The sequence below is a fragment of the Homarus americanus genome, unplaced genomic scaffold, assembly GCF_018991925.1.
Source record: "Homarus americanus isolate GMGI-L3 unplaced genomic scaffold, GMGI_Hamer_2.0 scaffold22250, whole genome shotgun sequence".
NCBI lineage: Eukaryota > Metazoa > Arthropoda > Malacostraca > Decapoda > Nephropidae > Homarus > Homarus americanus.
This window is the reverse complement of record NW_024741189.1, coordinates 12,216,131-12,242,421: the sequence shown is the minus strand read 5'-3', so window position 1 is coordinate 12,242,421 and position 26,291 is coordinate 12,216,131. Positions and strand designations below refer to the sequence as shown.

Sequence of the window (26,291 nt, the reverse complement as noted above, 5' to 3'; positions counted from 1 at the left end):
AGCACCTCGGTAAACACGGGACTCACACTACACTACACTACACGGGAATCCCACTACACTACACTACACGGGACTCCCACTACACTACACGGGACTCACACTACACTACACGGGAATCCCACTACACTACACTACACGGGACTCCCACTACACTACACGGGACTCACACTACACTACACGGGACTCACACTACACTACACGGGACTCCCACTACACTACACGGGACTCACACTACACTACACTACACGTTTTCCCCCTCAACATTTGCCCCATAAGTATCCTGCCTCAGTTAGTGACGGGAAATAATTTACGTTTATGTTTTAATGAGATCCTGAATGGAGGTGTGCGAGGGTCATGGTACTGTGAGTTACGGCGTCGGCTGAAGTCTTGTTGGAGTAACACCCTTATGAGTGACGGGCTGTAAAGGGATTCAGAGCGAGGCTGAGAGAGAGAGAGAGAGGTCGGGAAAAGGCAAGAGAGAGTGTCAGGACTGTGCTACGAGAGAGAGAGAGTGTGTGTTGGGCACGGAAAGAGAGATAGAGAGAGAGGCAGCGTGTGTGTGTGCGAGGTTGTGGTTTGCCCAGTTCACTGTTGGACCGGCCAGAGCTCACTCGGTCGGCTGTTCCTCGTGCCCTCCCTATTGACCAGCAATACCCAACTCTCAGCCCTCAGCCAAGCGTCGCCCGACACACGTACAGTTAACATAGGACGCTAAACGCTGAACTGAAGTGATCAACCAACTCTGTTTTTAGGAACGATTAACATACAGACACTTGACAGTCAACTCTGTATTTAATTTACTACATAAAGGCAAAACAAGCAGACAATAATCTCTAGTGTGGACTTGGTGCCATAAGTCATGCCAGCCAGACAGGCCAGCAGCGCGTGACCTGACCTGACCTCAACGTAGACACAAGGACTTAATATGTGATTGTGACCACTTCACTTCCAGCCGTAGCTACAGCAGGAGACGAACACAGGGGCCTCCAAGCGTCCCCCCCCCACCCCCCCTCCCAAAAAGACACCACCGCTGCAGCAGAAGTTATGGTCCCCCCAGCGTCACCTCCGTCAGTATGAAGGTGTCTCCCCGTTGCTTGTGTCAGGTGAGTGTTGTGACCCTAGTGTCAGTGTGTGTGTGTTTCAATTCTTCTCCCCGTCTTCCCTCTTCCCCTCCTCTTCCGTCTCCTCCTCCTCTTCCCCCTCCTCCTCCTCTTCCGTCTCCTCCTCCTCTTCCCCCTCCTCCTCCTCTTCCCTCTCCCCCTCCTCTTTAACCACAACACACTAAGACCCCAAATATATACAATACAATATTTAACCAATGTTTATTTACACAAAGACAGTTTAAAACGTCTCCCGCCTCACTTAACACACACACACACACACACACACACACACACACACACACACACACACACACACACACACACACACACACAATTATTAACAATATTCGCTAATTTCCGCACGAAGAGGAAAAGCAAATTAACAATACATATTTTTTGGGGTTCCGTTCACATTCACCATTTATAATCGGAAAAAAAATTATTCAAGTATTTTTTAGTAAGAATGAGAAGAGTGCAGTATTAATCAGCTGACAGTATATATAAGGTAAGGTAAGGTATATTGTAGAGATGTTCTTGTGAGTAAACTGACTGCAGGGGTAATGGCGTAGTGGGTTGTTCAACTGCCTCTGTTCCCCTCGGGGTACTGGGTTCGAATCTACCACCACAACCATTACCACCACCACCACTATCACCACACTCCACTCCATTACACCATCACACTCCACTACCTCCATACTCCATTCCACACCACCACCACCACACTCCATACCACACCACCACCACCACACTCCATATCACCAACCACACTTCATTCAACACCACCACCACCTCCATACCACTCCACCACCACCTCCATGCCACACCACCACCACCACACTCCATACCACTCCCACCACCACCACACTCCATACCATCACCACCACTCCACCACCACACCACCACCTCCATACCACTCCACCACCACCACACTCCCATACCCTCCCACCACCACCACACTCCATGCCACTCCACCACCACCCCACCTCCTCCCACACCACACACCACCCACACACCACCACCACCTCCATACCACCCACCACCACACACACTCCACACACCACCACCACCACCTCCCATACCCTCCACCAACTTTCCTATTAAGATCTTTTTTCTTTAATGCGTGCAGGCAGAAGTGCAGATAAACTCCACAATTTAAAACGAGTTCCCAAGTTCGCGGCATGTGAGGGGCGGAGGGGCGGGGGAGTCAGGTTGTGGTAAAAGGGGAGTCAGTGTGGTAGTAAACTGTGGTGGTGGTGCTGCTGTGTATGGTGGCTGTGGTATGGTGGCGAAGTGTGTGGTGGCTGTGTATGGGTGGTGTGGTGGCTGTGTATGGTGCGTGGTGTGGTGGCTGTGGTATGGTGGCGAGTGGTGTGGTGGCTGTGGTATGGTGGCGAGTGGTGTGGTGGCTGTGGTAGCTGTCAGAACTCACAACTTTCAAAGATAAAAAAAAAGAATAAGAGTTTAGATAATATTTTGTGGAAGGTTGAAGTCCCAAACACGACGAGAATGTTAAACGATAATAACACATAACTAATTACCAGAGAAGAAGAAGGAAGACGAAGAAGAATGAGGAGAAGAAGAATAAAGAAGAAAAATAAATTATCCACAAAAGACGACCTCATTAAAAGCACAGCAACTAACAACTCTTCACACCGTCAAAATACAATAAAAAAAAGGAGGTAAAAAAAACATAAATAACTCGCTGGCAACTGAAGGTCACACTTGGTAATATAAAAGAGATGATGTTGCGACCTTTCTCCATCACTCACACGCCAAACACGATGCAACACTGACGGCTCAAGGTGTGTGTGTGTGTGTGTGTGTGTGTGTGTGTGTGTGTGTTCATCATTTCACTTTTTCTTTTTAATACTCTGTCTTTCTTATTCTTTAATCTTATTTTTGTTCATTTCAATACATTCTATTTCGATAATGTATTTCCTAGAGGTAAACATACATACATACATACACAAACTACTGTCTTTAACACACACACAAACACAATTATGTACACCTCACTCTACACACACACACACACACACACACATATAAACAGTGAAGGTATTCAGTAGTGTAAACACGTGCCGAGGCTGCCACTGTTAGTTGATGACCCCACCCAAGGTCACCACCACCTCCCTCCTGCTGGCCATGAGGGAAGGAAGGAAGAAGATATAGACGGAGGGCAGGAAGGGAAGGAGAGAAACAGGAAGGGAATGAAGGAAAAACATGGAAGGCGGGAAGGATGGACAGAGAAAACAGGGCGGGAAGGAAGAAATGAAAGAAAAGAGAGAGAAAGAGAGAGAGAGGTAACAGCCCCCCTTGTCAACACCTGAGTTTAAACCCTGTTATTACCTGTTAAATACCGCCTGTACGGTCTTACTTTCTCCCACCCGATCCTCTTGAGTGACGTACCGACCGTCCTCTCACGGCCCCTCGGTACCCTCTAGTACCTTCCTGCTATCCCATACGACCGTCTAGCTCACAGACACACACACACACACACACTCATCAGTATGCACAGTACAGGAGTCACACTAACACATTCGTAATACAACACTTCCATTCTCAACACAAGTCATTTACTACTGTTGTGAATATCTGTCCAGGGAGGAGGGGAGGGGAGGGAAGGGGAGAAGAGGGGGAAAGGGAGGAGGAAGGGAGGGGTTGGGGGAGAGGAAGGGAGAGATGGGAATGAGGAGAGAAAGGGAGAGGGAGAAGGGGAGGGGACTGGGGAAACCAACATATTAAATAACCCACATAATCACGTGATGTACCGGTCCAAAATTCCCCGCTATACTGGAACGTTTATCCACTGTACCGGTTCACTACTGCTCCTCCCTCACCCCCCCCCCCTCTCTCTAGTGTACCCCATGATCACGCACCGCATAGTACCGTCACAGCGTCTACACCTTTTACCATGCACTTTCTCCTCTCATTAATCTGCTGCTTGGTGGTGACCTTTGGGGACCACCTCGTAAATAACGCTTCTGGTGGACCCCCTACTGTGACTTCTACTGCTGCTGCTTCTCCTGCTGGTGGTGATGATGTTATATGTTCCTCCTCCTGCACCACCCCTCCTCCTTCAACTTCCTGATATCTCCCTCCTCCTTCAACTTCCTGATATCTTCCTCCTCCTTCAACTTCCTGATATCTTCCTCCTCCTTCTTTCTACCTCCTGATATCTTCCTCCTCCTTCTACCTCCTGATATCTTCCTCCTCCTTCTTCCTCCTGATATCTTCCTCCTCCTTCTTTAAGTAGCGGGAAGTATGAGGAATTTCAACCATGGTGAAGCCGAGCCACACCAACGAGTGCCTTATCACCGCCACCACACACAGAGACTCTCACAAATGCACTTGGGGATGAAAGCAACTTGACAGGACATATTCTCACGAGTCTAAAGGAATGCAGATCCATAAAAGATCCTAACTTAACCTAACAAACACACTATCCAATACCTAGAGTGCTTGAAAAACAGTACAAACAGATACAATTAAAACACACACACACACACACACACACACACACACACACACACACGACTCTGTATCTCTTTGTATCTTATGATTTAATCCTCTCATTCTCTGTCCTGACCTGACCTGACCTGACCTCTTAATAGTTCTGTCTTATATATACCGAGGAGACCTTTAATATATAATTTAGATGGTGTATATATCATAGAGGGGGGTGGGGTATTGGGGGAGAATTTTAGGGAGGGTGGGGTGTGTTGGGAGGATGGGGGTGTTAGGGGAGGTGGGGTTTTGGTAGAGGAGAGAGGAGTAGGAGGGGTGTCTGTCATTATAACTTATTGTCAGTGTGATTATATCTGTCTGTTTGTCTCTTGTAAATTCTTGAGAGACGGCGACTCCAGTGCTATATCTCTCTCTATCTCTGTCTTTCTCTCGCTTAATATGAGTGTCTTTCGTCTGAACTTTTCTCTCTCTCTCTCTTTATCTCGTCTTTGTTTTTCCCTTCTCCTTCCTCTTCTGTCCTTCTATCTCTCTCTTCAAGTTCTCTCGGTTTCTCTTCGTCTCGTATCGTCTCTCTCTCTCTCTACCCCTCACTCCCTCTCTCTACCCCTCACTCCCTCTCTCTACCCCTCACTCCCTCTCTCTACCCCTCACTCCCTCTCTCTACCCCTCACTCCCTCTCTCTACCCCTCACTCTCTCTCTACCTCTCTCTACTCCCTCTCTCTACCCCTCACTCCCTCTCTCTACCCCTCACTCCCTCTCTCTACCCCTCACTCCCTCTCTCTACACCCCTCACTCCCTCTCTCTACCCCTCACTCCGTCTCTCTACACCCATCACTCCCTCACGCCTTTTTTCCAACCACTCGTCAATCTCTTCATTTCACTCACTAAATGGTATTCCAAAATGAGCGAAAAATTACGAAATACAACAGCATCTTCCTTAAATATACAGGAAAACCTCTCTTTAACGGACTGTAGAGGAAAATCCGTTATGAGGGTCCATTAGTTGTGTGAATCCTCCCTCTAACGAACTACATAGATAAAGCCCATTATATTGAGGTGATCGTTAGATAATGAAAACCCTCCAACTAACGGATTTTAGGAAAAGAAAAGTCCGTTATATGGAGGTAAATATTCATCGTCATCGTCCACTGGCTAAGCTATGCAACACCACACCTGTCCGGGAAGTTAATTACAGGTGTTAATGAAATAGCGAGTCATATATGGCCAGGTAAGGTGTCTGGGGGTCTTGCGTGCCTACAACCTCACACCTTCACCCCTACAGGTAAAAAAAATAACCGGTCCAGAGTTAATGTAATATATTGTGGAATGTACCGAGCGTGGTTCATGGGCAGTGTGGAATGTCCCAGAGCGGTCCAGTGTGGGTTATTGCTCACTAAATGTCCCAGAGCGGTCCAGTGGAGGATGTCCCAAATTATCCCAACTGAGAACGTCCCAAGTTAATACATTGTGTTAATATTTGACAAGGTAACCAGGGTGGTGATAATGGGTGGCGGAGTGGTGATAATGGGTGGCGGTAGTTGGTGATAATGGGTGGCGGTGAGTGGTGATAATGGGTGGCGGTGAGTGGTGATAATGGGTGGCGGTGAGTGGTGATAATGGTGATGATTAGTAGAAGACGATATTGATGGTAGATGGTAGTGGTAATAGCGGGGTGGAAGGGAAGGAAAGGCAGCCACACGTGCTCACTCCTACTATCACAAACAACACGTGGTCAATTTCTCTCCCATAAGACACGTGCATCACCCTCCTCTCCTCTCCTCTCCTCCCTCTTCTCCTCCTCTCTCTTCTTCTCCTCCCTTTTCGTCTTCCTTTCTACTGTCACGTCTTTTTTCTTTCTTTCTTCATCTCCGCAACCTCTCTCTCTCTCTCTCTCTCTCTCTCTCTCACCTACTCCACCTCGACCTCCTCTTACTCCATCTTGACCTCTTCCTAGTCCTCCACCTCCCATTCCACCTCAGCCTCCCACTCCACCTTCCTTAACCCCCCTGCAGTTCTACCACCACCACCACCTGTTACTTCGCCACACCACCTTCGCCACACCACCTCCGCCACACCACCTCCGCACGCCACATTCCTGCAGTAGCTGTGGTTAACTTTCTCGCTTGTCACTGATGCCATCTGGAGGAGGAGGAAGAGAAGGTGGTGGTGGTGGTAGTGGGGATAGTGGTGGTGATGGTGGTAGGTAATAGGAGCTGCTTGGGTACGTTCAGGGTACATCAATCAAACTCCTACTACTATTACCACCACCACCATCACTACTACTACTACTACTACTACTGTACTACCAGACAGAGAGGAATGGTGAGAGATGTAATAATGAATGAAGAGGGTAACAGGAGGAAGATGATGTTGATGGTACAGTGGGATAGGACATAATGAATAAAGATAGAGTGTAGAGAGAAGAGATAACTCACTCTCTCTCGTTTACTTATTGTTCACACACACACACACACACACACACACACACACACACACACACAAAGACATATAAGGTGTTTAATGCAGTAGGCGCGAGATAAAGGGGGGGGGGGAAGAGACCTGTCGTTATCTCTGTAGGAATTCACTCCAACAGAGAAAGTGTCTTGTCTCTTCGTGTCTCTCGGCCTCCTGACGATGACGACGACGATGACGATGACGATGACGATGACGATAATCAGCGAAAGTTCCCTCCCTTCCCTCCCTCTCCCTCAACACAGTGCTGCTGACTTAACCTATGGCTATCACCCCTCCCTCTCTCCACCCATATTTAGGCCCACACAGTTCTACTCCCACACTCAGGGCCAGATCTCTACCCCACACTTATGCCCACACACCTCTCTAGCCCACACTAGAGGCGCTGCTCTAATCGTCTCCTAGTTATCCACCTAACGGACAGCAAAACGGGATTATGCTTGTTCCTTCTAAGGGCCACTGTGCCATACTGTCTGTGAGGATAATGACACATAATTACCTCGTTGGTTAGCACTATCTTCCCGTGTCAAAGAACCAATTGACTCCAACATAGAGATGGACAGGGCGAAGAACCTGTTGGGGGCATGACCGAACTAACTCACAATAGTCAGAGAGACATAATTGTCGGGATTTCTCAGGTGACTTTCGACTTTAGTGATTAGGGCTAGTTAGAATCTCACTATGGACAAGAACAAGCTAAGCCAAGAAGGCCATTAAGAGTGAAACTCCCATTGATCTTTGAGGTGATTTTCGACTCTATGAAGAAGGTCAAGTCGTGATCCTTCAAGATTAAGGTGGAGCTAATCGAACTTTTGGCACTTAGGGCGTTATGGCATTGGATATAACTGGTGATTTTCGATCTTATGATGAAAGGGCGTTGGGTGAGGAACAATGGAATCTACTGGGGGCAAAAACGAGCTATGTATGTATGTCAGTATGTATGTATGTATGTATGTCTGTATGTATGTATGTATGTGTATAGAAAAGCACCCTCGTCTGCAGTACTCAATTAATTCCCTCTCTCCAAATGTTAGGAAAACTGTCCGCCATCTATCTCTCTCAATCCACATTCTCTGATTTAGTTTTTGTTGATGTCCACCTCAAACCGGCCATGAGAGAACGCACACAGTTGAGAACGCACATAGCTGAGAGAACGCACATAGTTGAGAGAACGTACACAGTTGAGAGAACGCACATAGCTGAGAGAACGCACACAGTTGAGAGAACGCACACAGCTGCAAATTGAAATGATAGGGATTCCGTAAATATGTTTTGACTGTCGACTTCGTGTCTATGTTAAAAGCAATTCACAGACGCACCAGAGATATTTTTAAAACAGACAGACAGACACACACACACACACACACACACACACACACACACAGACAGACACACACACATCGAGTACCTCCCGAAACAGGTGAATCAACATACGTCTCCCTCACGTGTGTATATAATAAAAGCCCCAGTCAATCACTATCCTCCCCTCCTCCCTCTTCTCTATCCTCTCTCCTACCTTTCTATCTCCCCCCCCCTCTTCTCTATCCTCTCCCCTACCTTTCCATCTCCCACCCTCCCTACGTCTTTATCTCCCCGTACCTCTCTTATGTTCTTCCCTCCCCTCCCTCTCCTCCCCCTCCAGCCTTGCCATGTGTGTGTGTTAGTCCTGGCAGAGAACAAAGTGTGGAGGAGACCATATAAAGGCGATGATCTGTGTCCATCACCCCCCACACACACGCACACACACATACACACACACTTTCGCTGCCACGGAAATACTTCACTTTCCCCTATGTCCACCATCAGTGACTCCCTGACGCATAGTTTAAAAAGTGTGAGAGAGAGAGAGATATCATCGTTCACATTGTCACCATAACGAGCACTATCTCTAATCTACAGTATCTTTGGGTCTTCTAGTCAAAGATATAAAATCAGGAAAAGAGAGGAGTCAGTCAGGCAGTGTTTGGGGCAGCACCTCCGGCTCTCTCGCTCACCCACACAATAGCGAGGCAAAACACGCCACTTTTTCCTCTTCGGAGAAAATGTAAACAAACATGGCCGCTAGCATTCGAGATTGACTCCTTATTTACATCCCAATACAATGATCTCCTCGAGTAGGTTAATTAACTTGTGAATATTTTAACCTTTTTTTGATGATTAGTGAACGATTTAACTTTTATTTTTATATGATTAGTGAACGCAGTAGAGTATGTTGTGAGGAGGTGAGCCAGTTTGGTTGCGCGTGCGGTGGTGTTGGTGGTTGGCATTGGCCCAATATCTAGCCGGACCAACAACCAGGGCGTATAGTTGTTACCGACACCCACACTTCGCCCTCCTTCCTCACCACGCTTACCTGCCAACCGCACAATCTTACCCACCCGCCCACATTATGCTTACTCACCTATCCACATTACGATACCCTGCTACCCACCCCACCCCTCCCCCCCGTGTTACTCCCTCTCCCCTCCCCCCGTGTTACTCCCTCTCCCCTCCCCTATTCTAATGAAGTAACGAACGAGGCATGATAGTTATCGTTGATCTAACTCATAATTGTACCATTGCTGATCTGTCGGGTTGAATTTAAGATACCAGAGAAACACTTAGAGGGTACAGAGGGATACAGAAGGATACAGCAAATAACATGAGAGTTGTAATTTGTATCTGATTACTGATACAAATTGGGTTTTTCTGTTTTGTTTTGTTTTCTTACAGATTAACTTGAGGTGATGAAGGGTGGGTTTGTGGTGGTAATGGCTGGCTGGTCGTGGTAAGTGTTACTGTCTCGGCCTCATCCTTAAGGTCCTCAATGGAGAACCTGAGGAGGAGGTGGAGGATTTGGAGGAGGAGCTTGAGAAATTGGAGGAGGAAATGGAATTGAAAGGGGAGGAGTAGGAGGCAGAGGAATTGGAGGCGGAGGAAGTAGAATTGAAGGGGAAGGAAGTAGAATTGAAGGGGGGAGTAGGAAGCAGAGGAATTGATGGAGGAATTGAAGGAGGAGGAGGTGGTGGTTTCAGACGTCACTATGTCACCATCGCCGTCATTGCTTCCCGCCTCGACGCCCCCGGCCGGAGTCCTCCCTTCCTCCTCACCCAACACTGTCTGCATCTTAATCGCCTGTTTTTAAAGAGCGGTGAGGGAGAGAGGGAGGGGTGAGGGAGAGAGGGAGGGAAGGGGGTAAGGGAGGGGAGGGACAACATGTGCATGGTGTCGGTCGTCTTTACGCGGTCACTTCAACACTCACCACACGTACAGTACAGCAGGTAGCGGGTGGGTGGACGGATGGGTGGGGAATTGGTTGGTTCGGACACGAGTCAGGTGGTCAGGGGTCAGGGGGGGGGGTTTAAATATACAGGGTATATACAGGGCTTTCACATCACAGGGATCAGTGGCTCTCTAGTGGCCCTCCTAGGACAGGGATCAGTGGCTCTGTATTGGCACTCCTAGGACAGATAGAAAAGAGAAAGAAAGAGAGCTCGCTAAGACCCTCCATCACCCACCAACCAACCACCACACCACACCCAACCACCACCACACCACCCAACCACCACACACACCAACCACCACCACCACACCACACCCTCACCACATTACACAACCGCTATATGGGCAACACAACGAGACCCAGTTTTTGTACAAGAGGCGTAAGTCATCGCTCCACCACAACACGCTCGACTGTAACCATATTAGGTGTAGTGTGAGACGTTTATGCCCAGAGAGGGTTAAGTTATGCCCTTTTTAAGCATGGTATGTTCGGAAGTAATACCCCTCCCTCTCTTTTTTGTTGTTGTTGTTGAGAGTAGCAACAGTGGAAGCTCGGAATACAGAGATGTAGGTTAGATTGGGGGTGGGGAAGGTTAGGTTAGGTTAAGTTGGGGGTAGGGAAAATTAGGTAAGGTTGGGGGTAGGTAGGTAAGGTTAGGACATGTGGGTGAACAATGACACATACAGTTGGCCACAGGTGCAGTGTTCCACCTCTCAGTGACCATTCCTAACATGTGGCAACTCCGGAATCATTGTTGAACCTTCTTGACACATGTTACATACAAGGTGCTCTGTATATCATAGCCTTCCGTCCCTCACTGGCCAATATGGCGGACGTGGGCTTATTATGATTCTAAACACCCCCAAAAAATATCATATAGCTTAGTATAAATCTCAAGTAGAAATAATACCGAGAAATACATTAGTGTCTACATATTGAGACAGGTCACAGAGGGGAGGAAGGCTATACTTGTGGACAGAGGTACAGTCCCCTTCACTAGTGCGTTTACAGGGGCTCGTCAGATTTTGTACAGTGTGGCAGCGTTGTGTTTGTTTACATTTTACAGAAGGAAACTCGCAATAATAAACATACAGTGAAATTAGAGTAAAACAATATTAAAGCCAAATATCACAAAGATAATGATTGGTGGAATGTTTATATGAGGAGCCCCTGTAATCGCAGTAGTGAAGGGGACTGTACATGACACAACACTAAGAGTGGTGAGTAATGACACGTATACATGACGTAATTACTGACAGGATGAGACCTATACAACCAAGGGGCCATGTGCCAGTCACCACTTTAATAACAATCAGAGTAGCAGTTACCGGAGCCCCTATTCGTTGCGCTCGACCAATTAAGTCTCGCGAACAAATTTCTCACAATACCTTTCAAATCAGCCGTAAAGCCTTACAACTAAACTAGGGGTCTATTCACCAGGGCATTTGGGGAACTACCTGGAGAAAGCCAATTACCTACCTGGGTGAGTGCTCCCCCCCACCAGCACACCTGAGGCCTCAACCCTTGTGGTCATAAACGTGCTCCTGCTTCTGGTGTGTGTGTGTGTGTTGTTGTTGTTGTTGTAGTGGTCTTGTGATGGTGGCCACCTTCAACCCCTGCACTCAATCTTTCTTTCTCTTTTATCATCCTACTCTCTCTCTCTCTCTCTCCTCTATCTTTATCTATGTATGTATCAATCTACCTATCTATCACTCTCTTATCTTTGCATTCCACATGGCTGCAGTGACGTCATCGTGTTTACATTACCATGCTGCCGTAAAGTCACGAGGGAGATCATGTCTTTAAGGGTTATCTCTCAGCTGTTTCCTGTAGGATTATCAATGTAAACAACAGAGAGGAGTGAAGAGAGGGTTAGCATGTTAATGGGCCGAGCAGGATGGATATTACAACCTGTTTTATTACGCTGGATTGGTGGTGGAGGAGTGGGGGTGGATGAGTGGGAGTGGAGTGGTGTAGTAGGGGTCGAGGGGGTGAGGATGAGTGGGCGTGGAGTGGTAAAGGAGAAGTGGGAGTGGAGGGGTGGGAGTGGGGTGTTGGAGGAGGGGTAGTGGAGGAGGGGTAGTGGAGGAATGGGGGTGGAGTGGTGGTGGAGTGGTGGAAGACAGGGTGTTGTGTTACCTACTACTACAGCAGGCTAAGGCGTTATATAGTGTGGTTCACTTACACCAATGACCTCCTTTTGATGGTGGTGATAAAGGTGGCGGTGGTGATAATGGTGGTGGTGATGATAATGGTGGTGGTGATGATAATGGTGGTGATGGTGGTGTGATGGTGGTGATAAAGGTGGCGGTGGTGATAATGGTGGTGGTGATGATAATGGTGGTGGTGATGATAATGGTGGTGATGGTGGTGATAATGATGGTCAAGATGGATTTAAAAAAAGGTAATATTCGACGAAATATTAAAAAGTTCCAACTGTGTGTTTGTGTGTGTTTGTGTGTTTGTGCGTGTGTTTGTGTGGGTGTTTGTGTGTGTTTGTGTGTAAGAGAAGATAATCTGAAACTCAATCATTCTTTAATATTCTTTTAAGCGGTACAGTATGTTGATGCGTACGTCAAGTGAGTTAACTTTCAAATAGTGAACCTGGTGCTGGTGGTAGTGCTGATGATGAAGCCCTCGGTAGTGCTGTGTTGTGATGACGTCACGGCATCGCCCAGGGCAAGGCCGCCTACCCGCTGCGTCCTAACCTCAACCCCTGGCTATGACTTCCACTTGGTATCAACTTTAATATTATATAAAACACTTGATTTTCCCGAGTACAATTGCAAGATCATCAATACCTTCAATTTCAAAATGCAGAGGAAACATGAAACTGACTTACTGACAACGAAAAAATAAACAGAAAGAGAGAAAGATAGAAAGAAAGAACTTAAAAGCGAGTGAACGTCCAGGCGTTGGGTTGAACGTGTCGCTCACACTTTCTACCGGACCTCACCTGGGAACGGTGCCAACATCATGGACGACGCTCTGCAATTCCCCGCAGCCCATGTTTTGTTATCGCCACCACCATCTGTTGCATCACTCTGCATTATATTATTGCATGTCAAGGGCCAGCGGAATGTTGAGAATGTGTGTGTGTCAGGTGCGAGAGGAGGTGTGAGGTGCGAGAGGAGGTGTGAGGTGCGAGAGGAGGTGTGAGGTGCGAGAGAGGGTGTGAGGTTGCGAGAGGAGGTGTGAGGTAGTGATAGAGAATAGGAGGAAAGGCAGGGATGGGAGGAGGAGAAGAATGAGTAGGATAAGGAAGAGAAAGAGAGAGAGAGAAGGAGGAGGAACTGGAGGCAACACAAGAAACAAAACACCATCGGCGTATTAACAAGATAATAACAACAACAATCTGCCCTTAAGGTAACTCGATAATTTACTACTACTGTTACGACACAGAGCCAGGTAGCCCCAACACAGAGCCAGGTAGCCCCAACACAGAGCCAGGTAGCCCCAACACAGAGCCAGGTAGCCCCAACATAGAGCCAGGCAGCCCCAACACAGAGCCCGGTAGCCCCAACATAGAGCCAGGCAGCCCCAACACAGAGCCAGGTAGCCCCAACACAGAGCCAGGTAGCCCCAACACAGAGCCAGGTAGCCCCAACACAGAGCCAGGTAGCCCCAACATAGAGCCAGGCAGCCCCAACACAGAGCGGCCTTTATTTATACCCAGATCATGTTTCACAATCTTAAATAAATCAGGTTTTTTGCTGCATTATATCATCTCCAATAACATATACAGTGAAACCTGAATCCTCTATTTAACGGACTACAGGGAGAGGAAAATCCGTTATATCAAGGGTTCGTTAGATGTGAAACCCCCAACTAGCGGATTATATGGAGAGATAATCCGTTATATGGAGGTTTTACTGTAGGAACCTCTGTGAATTAGTATTACGTATTATTATGATTACTATTATTGTTATTATTATTATTATTATTATTATTATTATTATTATTATTATTATTACGATCCCGTGAGGAACTGGGGCTAGGTAGCGAAGAACTGGGGCTAGGTAGTGAGAAACTGGGGCTAGGTAGTGAGAAACTGGGGCTAGGTAGTGAAGAACTGGGGCTAGGTAGTAAGAGGAATTGGCAACAGTGGTCATCATCAGAAAGTATAAGAAGGCGGCTCACAGAAGGCTCAAGACCCCCACAGAAGGCTCAAGATCCTCACCATCAACAACCGGTATAGCTGTACAAATTCGGTCAAGCGCAAGAGATATGGACCCGTCTACCCGTCTCCCGCTTCCTTGTTGTGGCTTGTCGATTACTTCACCCTGGGTAAACACACCGTCTGATATCTCCTCGGATAAAAAAACCCCAAACCTTTTCCTGTCTACTGGGAGAGAACTGGTTCCTGCAATCCTCCATAGATGTTCTCTGAGCAACATTTACACCATCTCTCTACTGTATATGTCTGTTTGTCTGTCCCCCTCTGTCTCTCTGTCTCTCTGTCTGTCTGTCTCTATGTTTCAATGTTCATAAACCATCGTGTCTTTGTATCGTAGTCTAAACAAATCAGATGATGATGATGTTCTTGAGGTGAGGTGAGGTTAAGTGACGTGGGGTTAGGTTAGGTTTGGTTACGAGCCTTCAGTACTGTATAAACCTTCGTCTTATCTTCAGGTGTGGACAGGTGACAGTTGTACCTCAGTTATCACCTGTTGGTCTCAGTGTTGGTGATGGAGTGATAATGCTGGTGATGGTGTTGGAGTGGTGCTGGTGGAGTGATGGTGTTGGTGTATTGGTGGTGGTAGTTGTCAATTTTCTTTTCATTCTATCTATCTATCTATCTGTCTATCTATCTATCTATCTACCTTTGTCTTCCTGTATCTGTCGGTGTCTGTGTAAGGGGAGGGAGGGAGGGGGGGACTTTCACTGTAGTAATGAGAGGTAGGTAGTGGGGTGGAGGAGGGGCTGGAGGGGGAGGGACAGCAAGGTAGGGTCGGATATTGTCCCTCCTCGCTTCCTTATACAGCTTTACCATCATTAGAAGTCAGTCCGCTCTCAGCCCTGGAGGGGGGAAGGTCGCTTAAAACGGTCTGGGAGGGGGGCCATGCTGGTGTGGTGGCCATGACAATCTGGGGGCCATGCTGGTGTGGTGGCCATGATGGTCTGGTAGCCATGACGGTCCATGGGTCGTTATGGCCTATGGTCCATTAAACTCAGTAGGACAACAACTAAGAGAGTCTAATAACCAACCAATAGTTGTCGAGCTGCCCAGAGCCTATATAATTATACAAACTCATTATCCTACCAGCATACACACACACTGGTACACACAACGAAGCACATACACACACAGGTATACACACACACATGTATATATACACACACAGGGAAATCAAGAGTATGGTACAGTTCGGGGTGATACGGCACAGATCTGGGTGGTAGAGGTCGGGAGATACCAATTTGTTCGGCGCCAGTTTGGGCGGCGGACAGGGCGGGATGGGGCAGGTTGGAGCGGGGATGGGGCAGGTTGGAGCGGGGATGGGGCAGGATGGAGCGGGGTTGGGGCAGGATGGGGCGGGCCAGACGGAGGGAGAGGAGGTGGGTTACCTTGCAGGCTGTAGCTTTCTTTAGAGAGGTCCACTAAATGGCCCACTTGTCGGGTCTTATGGTTCGTCCGGGAGAAAGTCCGGCAAACTGCTGCCAGGAATCACCTTGCCCCCGCTTTTCACACACACACACACACACACACACACACACACACACACACACATGGCTGCTACCATCACCTTCAGTACTGTATACTAGGATGGTCTACCGTGTGATACAAGATTACAACACCACATACATCCCCACACATATACATGGTTGCTAAAAGGTACACACACATACATACACACACACACACACACACACACACACACACACACACACACACACACACACACACACACACACACACACACACACACACACACACACACACACACACACACACACACACACACACACACAAGAAAAAAAAGGCCTGCGGATACGAATTAACAGTTTTGATTCCAATTTACTGAACCTTCAATTTAGAACTGCAAGATATATTGTTAAATGTTGATGACACACGAATATTGCACTGTAGTCAGTGTTGTGTTGTAGAATTGTGAGTGCTGTGTTAGTGTTGTTATAGTGTTGTGTTGTAGTGAGTGTATTGTAGTGTAGTGTGTTGTTGTGAGTGATGTGTTGTAGTATTGTGAGTGCTGTGTTAGTGTTGTTATAGTGTTGTGTTGTAGTGAGTGTATTGTAGTGTAGTGTGTTGTTGTGAGTGTTGTGTTGTAGTATTGTGAGTTGCTGTGTTAGTGTTGTTATAGTGTTGTGTTGTAGTATATTGTGGTGTGGTGTAGTGTGTTGTGTTGTAGTACTGTGAGTGCTGAGTTAGTGTCGTGTTGTTGAGTGTTTTTGTATTTTACTAATGCTGTTGTCTCCTGCAGGTGTTGGTGGCGGCGGCGTGTGTGGTGGCCACGGTGGGGCTCTCCAGAGACCAGCTCACCAGCGGCTCCGATGCTCCCGCCAGACGAATGAGGAAGACGGAGTACGACAAGTGTTCTCATCCCTTCCACTCCTGGCTGTGTAGCCCGAGTCCTGCGGCGAGGAAGCGTTTCCCTGTGTCCCCTCCCTCTACCACGACCCGGAGGCCGCCTCCACCCACCACTACACCTCCACCACGTCAAGGCTCCCTCCTTGATGCCGAGCCTTCAAGAGTAGGAAAGCCCCAGTCTGTGCCTTTCCCAGGTTCACCTTCATCTCCTCCTCCTACCGTCCCACCACCACCTCCACCTACCACACAACCTCCTCCACCACCTACTACACCACCTCCTCCACCACCTACTACACCGCCTCCTCCTCCACCTACCACACCTGTTCCTCGTCGAGGTAGCATCTTGTTCTCCGAAGCAACACAAGCTAGGAAAGGAGGAATCTCCGACTCCGTACCTGCCCCAGGTCCTCCTGTACCGCCACCTACGGTTCCTCCACCATCCTCCACGCCTTACGACAGGTGCTCCCACCCCCTACACGCGTGGCGGTGCAGGACTTCTAGTACCACCCCAGCCCCGCCACCCACCAGGAGCGCCTTCGGTGACTTCCCTGATGCCTCCTTCACTGCGAGGGTGCAGCAGCTGCCCGAGGCCCTTCCAACACCCACTACACCTGCACCTCCACCACCCAAAACTTATGACAAATGTTCACATCCATTCCACTCGTGGTTATGTCAGCCGGCACCAAAACCCAGGACCACCCATCGCCCACCACGCCCACCCACAACTCCCCGTCCACCACCACCGCCCACAACCGAAGCACCTGCAGGGTCTGGTGTATTCCCCGACGCCACCAACTTTCGGCGTGGCTCAATACTCTTCTCGGAGGCCTTATTCCCGTCACCTCCTCCACCCACCACAACCACACCCCCTCCTCCACCCACTACAACTCCCTATGATAAGTGTAACCATCCTCTCCACGCCTGGCGCTGCCAAAAGTCCACAAGACCACCGTCGACGGAGGATCCTTCCCCCGCCGGAGGTTTACTCGACCCTGAGCCGGCCAACATCCCAGCAGGAGTGGTGCTGCCTGCCCCGATGACCAACACGCCACCACCTGCACGACCCAGGAGTTTCCCCACGACACCTAAGCCCTCGTGGGATGGCGCAGACCCCTGCTCCCACGCATTCCACTCTTGGCTCTGTAAAACACCAAGTCCTCGAATCACGCTTCCTCCATCAACACGCCCCCCTCCCCCTCCTACAACAACACCACCGAGACAAGGAACACTGCTCAGTCCAGATGCATCATTCCTGCCTCCAGCATCCATCTTCTTCCCTGACAACTCTCTTACCACCACCACAACAACCACAACTCCTCCACCACCACCCACAACAGAGCCTCCACCACCCCCTACAACAGAGCCTCTACCACCTCCTACAACAGAGCCTCCTCCTCCCTCTACTTTAGCCCCAGCTTCAGGAAGCTTTTTGGCCGCTGAACCCTTGTTTCTGCGACAAGAGCCCCTGGCAACCCCAGAATTAGACCCACAGCCAGAGCCAGAACCCACACTCACCGACTTCTGTAACCATCCCTTCCACAGCTTCCTGTGTGATAAGCCCAAGAGGCGCTTGAGTAAACCCTCTCTAAGACTCACCACTGCCGCCAAACCACCCTTGGACGAACCCGAACCTGGAGCCTCATTCCTCGCCCCTAAAACCAGGACAGATCCAAAAGGGCGTGGAAGCTTCCCCGACACACTTGCCAACCCAACAACACCAGCGACCGACTACAAGTGCAACCATCCGTTCCACTCGTGGCGGTGTCGTCCAGCCTCAGAAGGATCCAAAACCCAGGGAACGGTGACCACCTCCAACACCTTCCTGGTGGGGGTAAAAGAAATACCTAACATCCAGAACCTGCCACTGGAAGGTGACAATGATGCCGAAGTCACAAGATTTCAGTCGCTGAGGAAATTGGGAAATTCGTTTGGCGGTTTGAGAGACGAGAACAGCAACTCTGCTGTGTCGACCATCACAGAGTCACCTGGATTCATCCCCACCGTCCCAACTATTCCAGGCGTTCCTACCATTCCTACTGTCCCCACGACTCCTCAGCCCATTCCAACAGTTCCTACAGTTCCAGGATTCATACCTACTGTTCCTACTGTGCCTCCTACCTCAGCGTCTCGGAATTCCTTTGGGCAAGGCAGCAAGGCACGGTCCTCCCGCCAGAAGGGCCGCAAAGTCCTGCGGAGAGCGCCAGCTAGCCTCTACTCCTCTTCCCTTGATGGACACTCACGCGAACCAGGATTTTCTGGCGAGTTTGTTGCCTCACCATCAGTCCTTCACCCTAGTGTAGCTGCCCAGAGCCTTGTACGTGTCCCTCCTCCTCCAAGTTCGTCTCACTTCTTGCCCGACTCATCTTCTGATACTTCTCCTCCTCTGTCTCCAAATTGGACAGTTTCTTCCTCGCTTCCTTCCTTTTTCATCTCACCTGCTCCTAAACCTCACAGTTTGTTCTTCTATTCCCCACATGATTCTTCCACGCATTCTCCATCTACCCCTCCTTCTCCTCACCCACGTTCCTCTTCAAACCCATCTTCCCCTCCTCGCCCACCTCCTTCTCCTCCTCCACCTGTTTTTCCCCCGCCACTTCCCTCTCATCCACGTTCATCTTTCTACCCCTCGCAGTTCTCCCTCCCCGATCCACCCTCAGAAGCTGCCTTTCCTCCTCCCCCTTCACCGAGGCAGCCAGACCCTACGTCACACAGAGCCCGGACAGTGTCGACCTCTCCACAGAAGGTTGGCCCACCACCTCCCCGTCCGCCACACCTACCAACAGAGGGCGACGAGACACCCACACAAGATGAGGCTCTGATAGCTCAAGGTTCCTCCCCTTCTGTAGTGAGACTGGCCTTACCTTCACACCAAACATTTCTTGGAGTTCACACGTTCGAACCCCAGCGGACAATCCCGAGAAAACTGTACGTCATCTAGACTCCCCACAACCACCACCACCATCATCACTACTCCTGGATCATGGAAATGGTATGGTACATCACCTAAGAACTCCTGCTGATGATTATATCCCATGGAGGTGCTCCATTGTTTAGATGTCTCAGATCATACTCAAATGCCCCCCAGATCATGTCTCATGGAACCTAAACCTTATGAGTCCTGGAGTGTTAAACTATCATTGTCAAAAGGGTTAAACCATTGCCAAAGGTTTAAATTATCGTTGTCAAAGAGGTAAACCCTCATCATCATAAGGTTAAACCATCATCATCAAAGGTTTAAACCATCGTCATCAAAGAGTTAAACTCTTGTTGTCAAAGGAAAAAGTTTAAACCAAGTAAATAAAACAGGAAAACAAATCTATCCGACCAGACCTAAAACCCAGGCTGTTTATAGGTTAAGTGAACTACGGTGATTATTGAAACCATCCATCGTCGTGTTGTGAGGTGAAAACATTGAATATAAAACTTAACACTGAGAGTTTTTGTCTTGGAAAAAAAAAAAAAAACAGAAAAAATAACACACACTATAATATTTACAGAAGAGAGCAGGTTATACCCTCTAACCTAACCTACAGAGACAACTTGGTCAAACATTGTGAATCATTCCCTCTCTCTTTCCATAATGTAAGACTGATTTACTTCTTGAAAGCCAAAAAAGAAAGAAAGATTATTATATGTTGCTCTGCTAAACTAGATATACTTCTGAAATATAGCTTCGTCTGTATGGATATATAGACATACTAACCATATATTAAGTGGGTCAGTGTTTACGCCTGGGCTGGTCTTAAGGCATGGGGGAGGGGAGGGGGGAGGGGTAGCCAAGTGCTGTATTTAATATGTTACTCCTTAGATTAAGTCTGGTGATCCCTGGCGGCGCTGTGCTTCTTGCTGCTTATACTTGACTGTTTTTTTTTAATGTTTAGCTAGTGATTTTTTTTTAGATACAAAACACTCTACTCGTTCCTTTAAACTGACACGTTAAGTTTACATTGTATATAGAATTAGTATAAAACCATATACAGTACAGCAGATGACCATTAATGCTGCCACAATGTACATAATGTATCAAGACTATGTAGGTTTAATGTCGCCTACTGTGGCCAAGATGACTGACTGCCTTAAGGGGCCTAGCGGGTCTGGGTCTGTCCCTCAAAATCACTGTAAAAATAAAGTCAAGTCAGTTAGTCAGTCTCAGCACTGTAGGTCATATCTTACCAACATGGTCTTCTGGCGTCGTCATGAAAGGAATAAAAATTGTGAAGCTGAAGCCAAATTTTCAGAAAAAAGAAGAATTGGGAGTGTCCTGAAAAGGGTGGCAGGGAAGGAGGAGGAGGAGGACCCACCCACCAGTGACATGAAGGCAGTGGTGGTTCTCTGCGGCACAAAGCACCACAACTACAGCTTTGTAATTAGTTTAGTCCTGACAGCGACATTACTATCCTCCACCACAGGCTGGCTCCTGAGGTGTGGCTAAGGATGATGTAGCTGCCTTAATATTAATAATAGTTATAGCTGTTGCATGTTGCTGTGGGTGATGATAGTCGGCAAAGAGCCACACCACGAGAGCTGCCAGGGAGCACCACACCATGAGAGCCACCAGGGAGCACCACACCATGAGAGCCACCAGGGAGCACCACACCATGAGAGCCGCCAGGGAACACCACACCATGTATTCACCACCACAGATCTCATTTACTCGACCCAAGAACCATTGTCTAGGAGAGTAAACACAGCTCCTGTTCTTGATGTCTCGTCTCTGCGCCCAGTTGTCATTTTTACTGGTGTTAGATGGTGTACCGCCTCGGCTTGAACAGTCCATAAGGAGGAGGAGGAGGAGGAGGACTTCCAAACTCATTATTTGGATCCTACTGTATGACGTTGTATCCTCATGTGAGTGTGACTTATAAAGCCAGCTTAACAGAAGTAGTCGTGGTCAGTACTGGATGCTGAACCGCTTTAGATATATTATTATTAGCTTTGGGTTAACCGGCTGGGCCGATTATTACCACGCACGTCACACACACACACACTTAGGGTGGCACTAAGATTGGCCCTCATGAATTAATCTTAGTGCCACACCTTATGAACCAATCTCAGTGCCACACCTTAAGGTACGACTGGCTGGCTGGACCAGTAACAAGCGTACTCGACGATCCTGATGAATGAAGATGCGGCCACTGTTATTTTAACTGTCGGTGATATAGTACACGTTAACAGTCAGAAAAAGTTAACTGTACGAGCAACAATAAACTTTCTTTTACGTAGAGCTAAGGTGAGATACTGTAACCCTGGACCTGCTACACTGAGTGACCAGCTGTTTCATCACTATAAACTCTTATTGTTGTGTTATGTTGCATCACTGCCTGTCCTTTGTAGAGGCTTTACTATAAACATACACTGAAACCTCTATTTAACGGACTATATGGAGAGAAAAGTCCGTAATATCGAGGGTCAGTTAGATGTGAAACCCTCCATCTAACGGATTATATGGAGAGAGAAGTTCGTTATATGGAGGTTTTACTGTATGTGTTATTATATTCTTAATGAACCAGACATAACAGCCTCGTGTGTAACCGTGTCTAGGCACCAAGAAATGCTAACATATAAATCTCATTGTGAGGCTGTCTGTAAGCTGATGTAACCAATCAGATGTCAGAATCAGATAATATAACCACAGTTCAGAAATCTGGGAGCTGATTGGTTGACCCTCTAGCCTGTGACCTAAAGTAACCAATCAAGCACCGGAGACAGCTGGTGTCTGTATATAACCCCGTGTATTAACAAAAGCTTGTAAACAATAAATCTAATGCATCACATAATCTATAATTTCTTCATCTTATTATTATTATTATTATTTACAAATATAAACTTATATATATATATATGCTACCCATCAGTAAGGAAAATAAAGTTTATATATAGACTAAAAGACAACAATACATGGCTTAAGTTCAGAGATTAAATACAAGGATGTGTTTGGTTACCTTCACTGTAGGTTAGGTTAGGTTTCCTTCACGGTTTGTCAGGTTCAGTCTGCCTCACCTCACCTTAGTGATATTGTCTCCTGCCTGTGAGGGATGATGGAACGCCCTGTAGCATAGCAAGGTAGTACTGGAAGGGACTACTGTATCAGGCAGGGGGGGCTACTGTAACACCGAGGGACCAATTTAGTAACAGTGGAAGGGACTACCACGCAGGGGGGGGCTATTGTAACACCAATATAGCACTGGGAGGGACTAACACCCAGAGGGCTACTGTAACACCCAGCACCAATATATCACCACTGCAAAGGACTACAGCAAGGGGCTGATTGAAAATACACACAGCAGATACTAACATACTAGGCACGAGACTTACCTAACGTAACATGGAGAAAGGCCCTTGACAAGAGGAGGTGACCAGATGTAACAAACACGATCAAAGCCTTGGGCCGTGTTTGAGAGCCGAGTGTGTGTACAATATGGCCTGATGATGGGTGGATCTTGGGGTGGATGACAAACACAGGCGAGCGCTCTGAGGAGGTAAATATTGGCTGAGTACACAGAAAAACTAATTCCTACCGGAAATAAGAGAACAAATCCTAACATAGATAAAATAAATCCTATCCAAAAAGAAGTGAAAATCGCACTAAAAAAAATCCTACCAGAAAAATACGACTAAAAAGGCAAAGCAAAACAGTAAATAATTAAATAAATAAATAAACCTAAACAAAGAACAAAATCACTCAAGCCCAAAGAAAATCGCAGGAGTGAATATTTGATGTAGAAAATACCGATAAACACACACACACACACACACACACACACACACACACACACACACACACACATTAGTATAAATAAAATCCTATTAAAATTACAATGTTTAAAATATCAGTACAGTTCAGGTTTAGGTGAGATCAGATCAAGTTTTATTAGGTTAGGTTAAGTAAAGTTTGGCTAGGTTAGGTTAAGTTGAGTTAGGTTAAGTTAGGCTTGGTTAGGTTGAGTTGTGTTTGGGTAAGTTAAGTGGAGTTAGATTAAGTTGAGTTGGGTTTGGTTAGGTTAGGTTTGAATAGGATGAACTATACATTAAGATAACTTTTAAAATTCTGGTCAGGCTAGAAATGGGACAGACAAAACTTGACTAGACTGAGTGAAGGTATAAAGCCTCTGACCACGAACCACCCTCCCTAGCCCTTCTTTTTTTTTTTTATTGGGCACCCCCCTACATCCTTGTGTAAGGTGAAGCGCAGAAGCGTTTACAGCGCCCAACAGGGAAGCATGCTAAGTTCATGCTTGCCTTTATGTCTCATGAGTTAAGGGCATAGAAGCCTGAAGAGTCAAGGGCATAGAAGCCTGAAGAGTCAAGGGCGTAGAAGCCTGAAGAGTCAGTGGTTTATATCATCAAGTTATTGGAAGCTCCAACAACTCCCTGAATACGAATTCGCAACTTTCGACTTCTCCTCCCCGCCAGGTAGGTCCCGAGGTGCAGGTCAGCAGGGTCATTAGCAAGGACTGACCCACATGACCTCACTGACCCCCCTTCTCCCTCCCTCCCTCTCTTCCTCCCTTTCTCTCTCTCTCCAAACCCTCTCCCTCTCTCTTTCTCTCACTATATTCTCCCTCTCTCATCGAGACACCTTCCCCCTCTCACCACCCCCCCCTCCCTATCACCAGACACCCCAGTATTTGAGACGGTGGTGAGTGAGGTAAGTACCAAGATAGTGACAGGGCTAGTACCAGAGGACAGTACCACAGTCAGACTAGAGCCAATACCGGAGGACAGTACAAAAGCCAGTACCAGAGGACAGTACCAGAGTAGAGTACCATGGCAGCAAGGAAGGAGAGTCGCTCGTGACCCTCGCTGCACACACACACACACACAACACAAAGCACATTCCCCCACACTCCAGTGAAAGCAGCACCTGCGGTCCAGGGATACCAGCTGTATCTCTGGGTCCCTCCTCCCCGTCCTACTGTCCTACCCTCCATCCACACCACACTTCCTCCATCCCTCCTTACCCTCCACCCACACTAACCCACACCACTATCATCTACCCATACCAATACTACCACTATCTTCCGCCTTCTTCGCTACTCACACCTAGCTGCCCTCCTCTCTCTCACCACCATGTACACATCACACTCCTTTCTCTTCTCGTTTCTCATGTAGGACAAATGAACAATAACCCGGAGTCAGTAAATTAATAAGTATTTAATATGTTACAGCAGGAGTCATGCTCTCCTTACGTGCCAGGTAGAGTGAGAGTGTGTGTCGGGCTCTATAACGGTGACACACACACACACACACACACACACACACACACACACACACACACACACACACACACACTATCATCTCTAACATGTAAACAAACTGATCTACACTGCTGGTTTTAATGCCTCTGTAAACTCAGTGAATGTTTATTGTCCATGGCGTTAGCAAACTATTAAAACAAAAGACGATCTCCCTGTCCCTTCTGCCCCCCCCCCCTCCTAGTTCAGAGGACGAGATGTGACTAGGACTGACGGAGGCGCTGCTGGGGAGATACTGCACGAGACGGATGGGAGAGACATGTCCATAAATCCTTAAAGAGTCATCACCCTTCCTCCCCCGGCCAGCAGAGACCAACAGAGACTCGTTGATCAAGTCGATGAATTTCCTCTCAAATATAGTTACTTTTAAAGACATTCTAATACAGATAGTTTCCAGGGTAGTCAGTAGTATATATATATATTATCTCTGACTTAATGTGATGCACTCTGGAGGTTCTCGTCAACTCTTGCCAACAACCAGAATTATTATATCTGCCCCCTGCCCTCCCGTCACACACACACACAGAGGTCGCGTGGAAGGTCGTGCTTGGTGCTACAGGCAGGTACACAGAGGTAGTTACTTACAATGAGATAGAGCCGCTACCTAGGTGTACAGACAAGTAACAAGAAACACCTGTCACACTGACTTAGGGGAGTATCTTTGTATATTAACATGTACACACAGTCAACTAGTACTTGGGTGCACATGTATGTACACAATAGTACTTACGAACAGATGGACAAACCTGGGTTGAGACTACCTGGGTATACAAGGTACCTACGATGACAGCTACACAGACACACAACTATTAAAGGGAATACACAGGGTGTACACATAACACTAGTATACACACACCTCATACAGTCGTCCATCATACACAGAATGTACACATCCACCTGTCCTTTGTCACACATACACCTGTCTTCATACATACATACAACTTTCCCCTACATAAACACACACACACTACACCCTCAAACACACATAAAATTGTCCTTACACACATACATACAACCTCCCCCCCTCCACGGTCCTTGGCATGGCTAAATAATCAATGTGTATTTATTTGCATTCCAGCTCCCTGGTCAGCCAAGACGACTCTAAGCTTCGGTGGGGTTAAGGGTCAATTTCCTACCGTGTATGGTGCTCAAGAGGGCCTTAATGCCACTGTGGGTTGGCATATCC

General features: G+C 47.6%; 2 protein-coding genes across 2 annotated transcripts in view; one reads left to right on the top strand and one right to left on the bottom strand.

Moving 5' to 3' along the window:
* LOC121875746 (coiled-coil domain-containing protein 25-like) overlaps positions 1-26,291 on the bottom strand; it is a 70,955-nt gene that overhangs the window by 37,507 nt on the left and 7,157 nt on the right. The window contains exons 2-3 of the mRNA XM_042380425.1: positions 23,166-23,321; positions 22,793-22,876 (exon numbers count right to left, since the gene is read on the bottom strand). The gene's annotated coding sequence lies outside the window, so the exon portion shown is untranslated. The remainder of the gene's footprint in view (positions 1-22,792; positions 22,877-23,165; positions 23,322-26,291) is intronic.
* On the top strand, positions 566-22,622 carry LOC121875742 (nascent polypeptide-associated complex subunit alpha, muscle-specific form-like). The gene is made up of 2 exons (XM_042380408.1): positions 566-1,103; positions 16,744-22,622. Exons 1-2 carry the CDS (start codon positions 1,074-1,076, stop codon positions 19,786-19,788), a joined length of 3,075 nt encoding a protein of 1,024 aa, XP_042236342.1. The 5' UTR covers positions 566-1,073; the 3' UTR covers positions 19,789-22,622.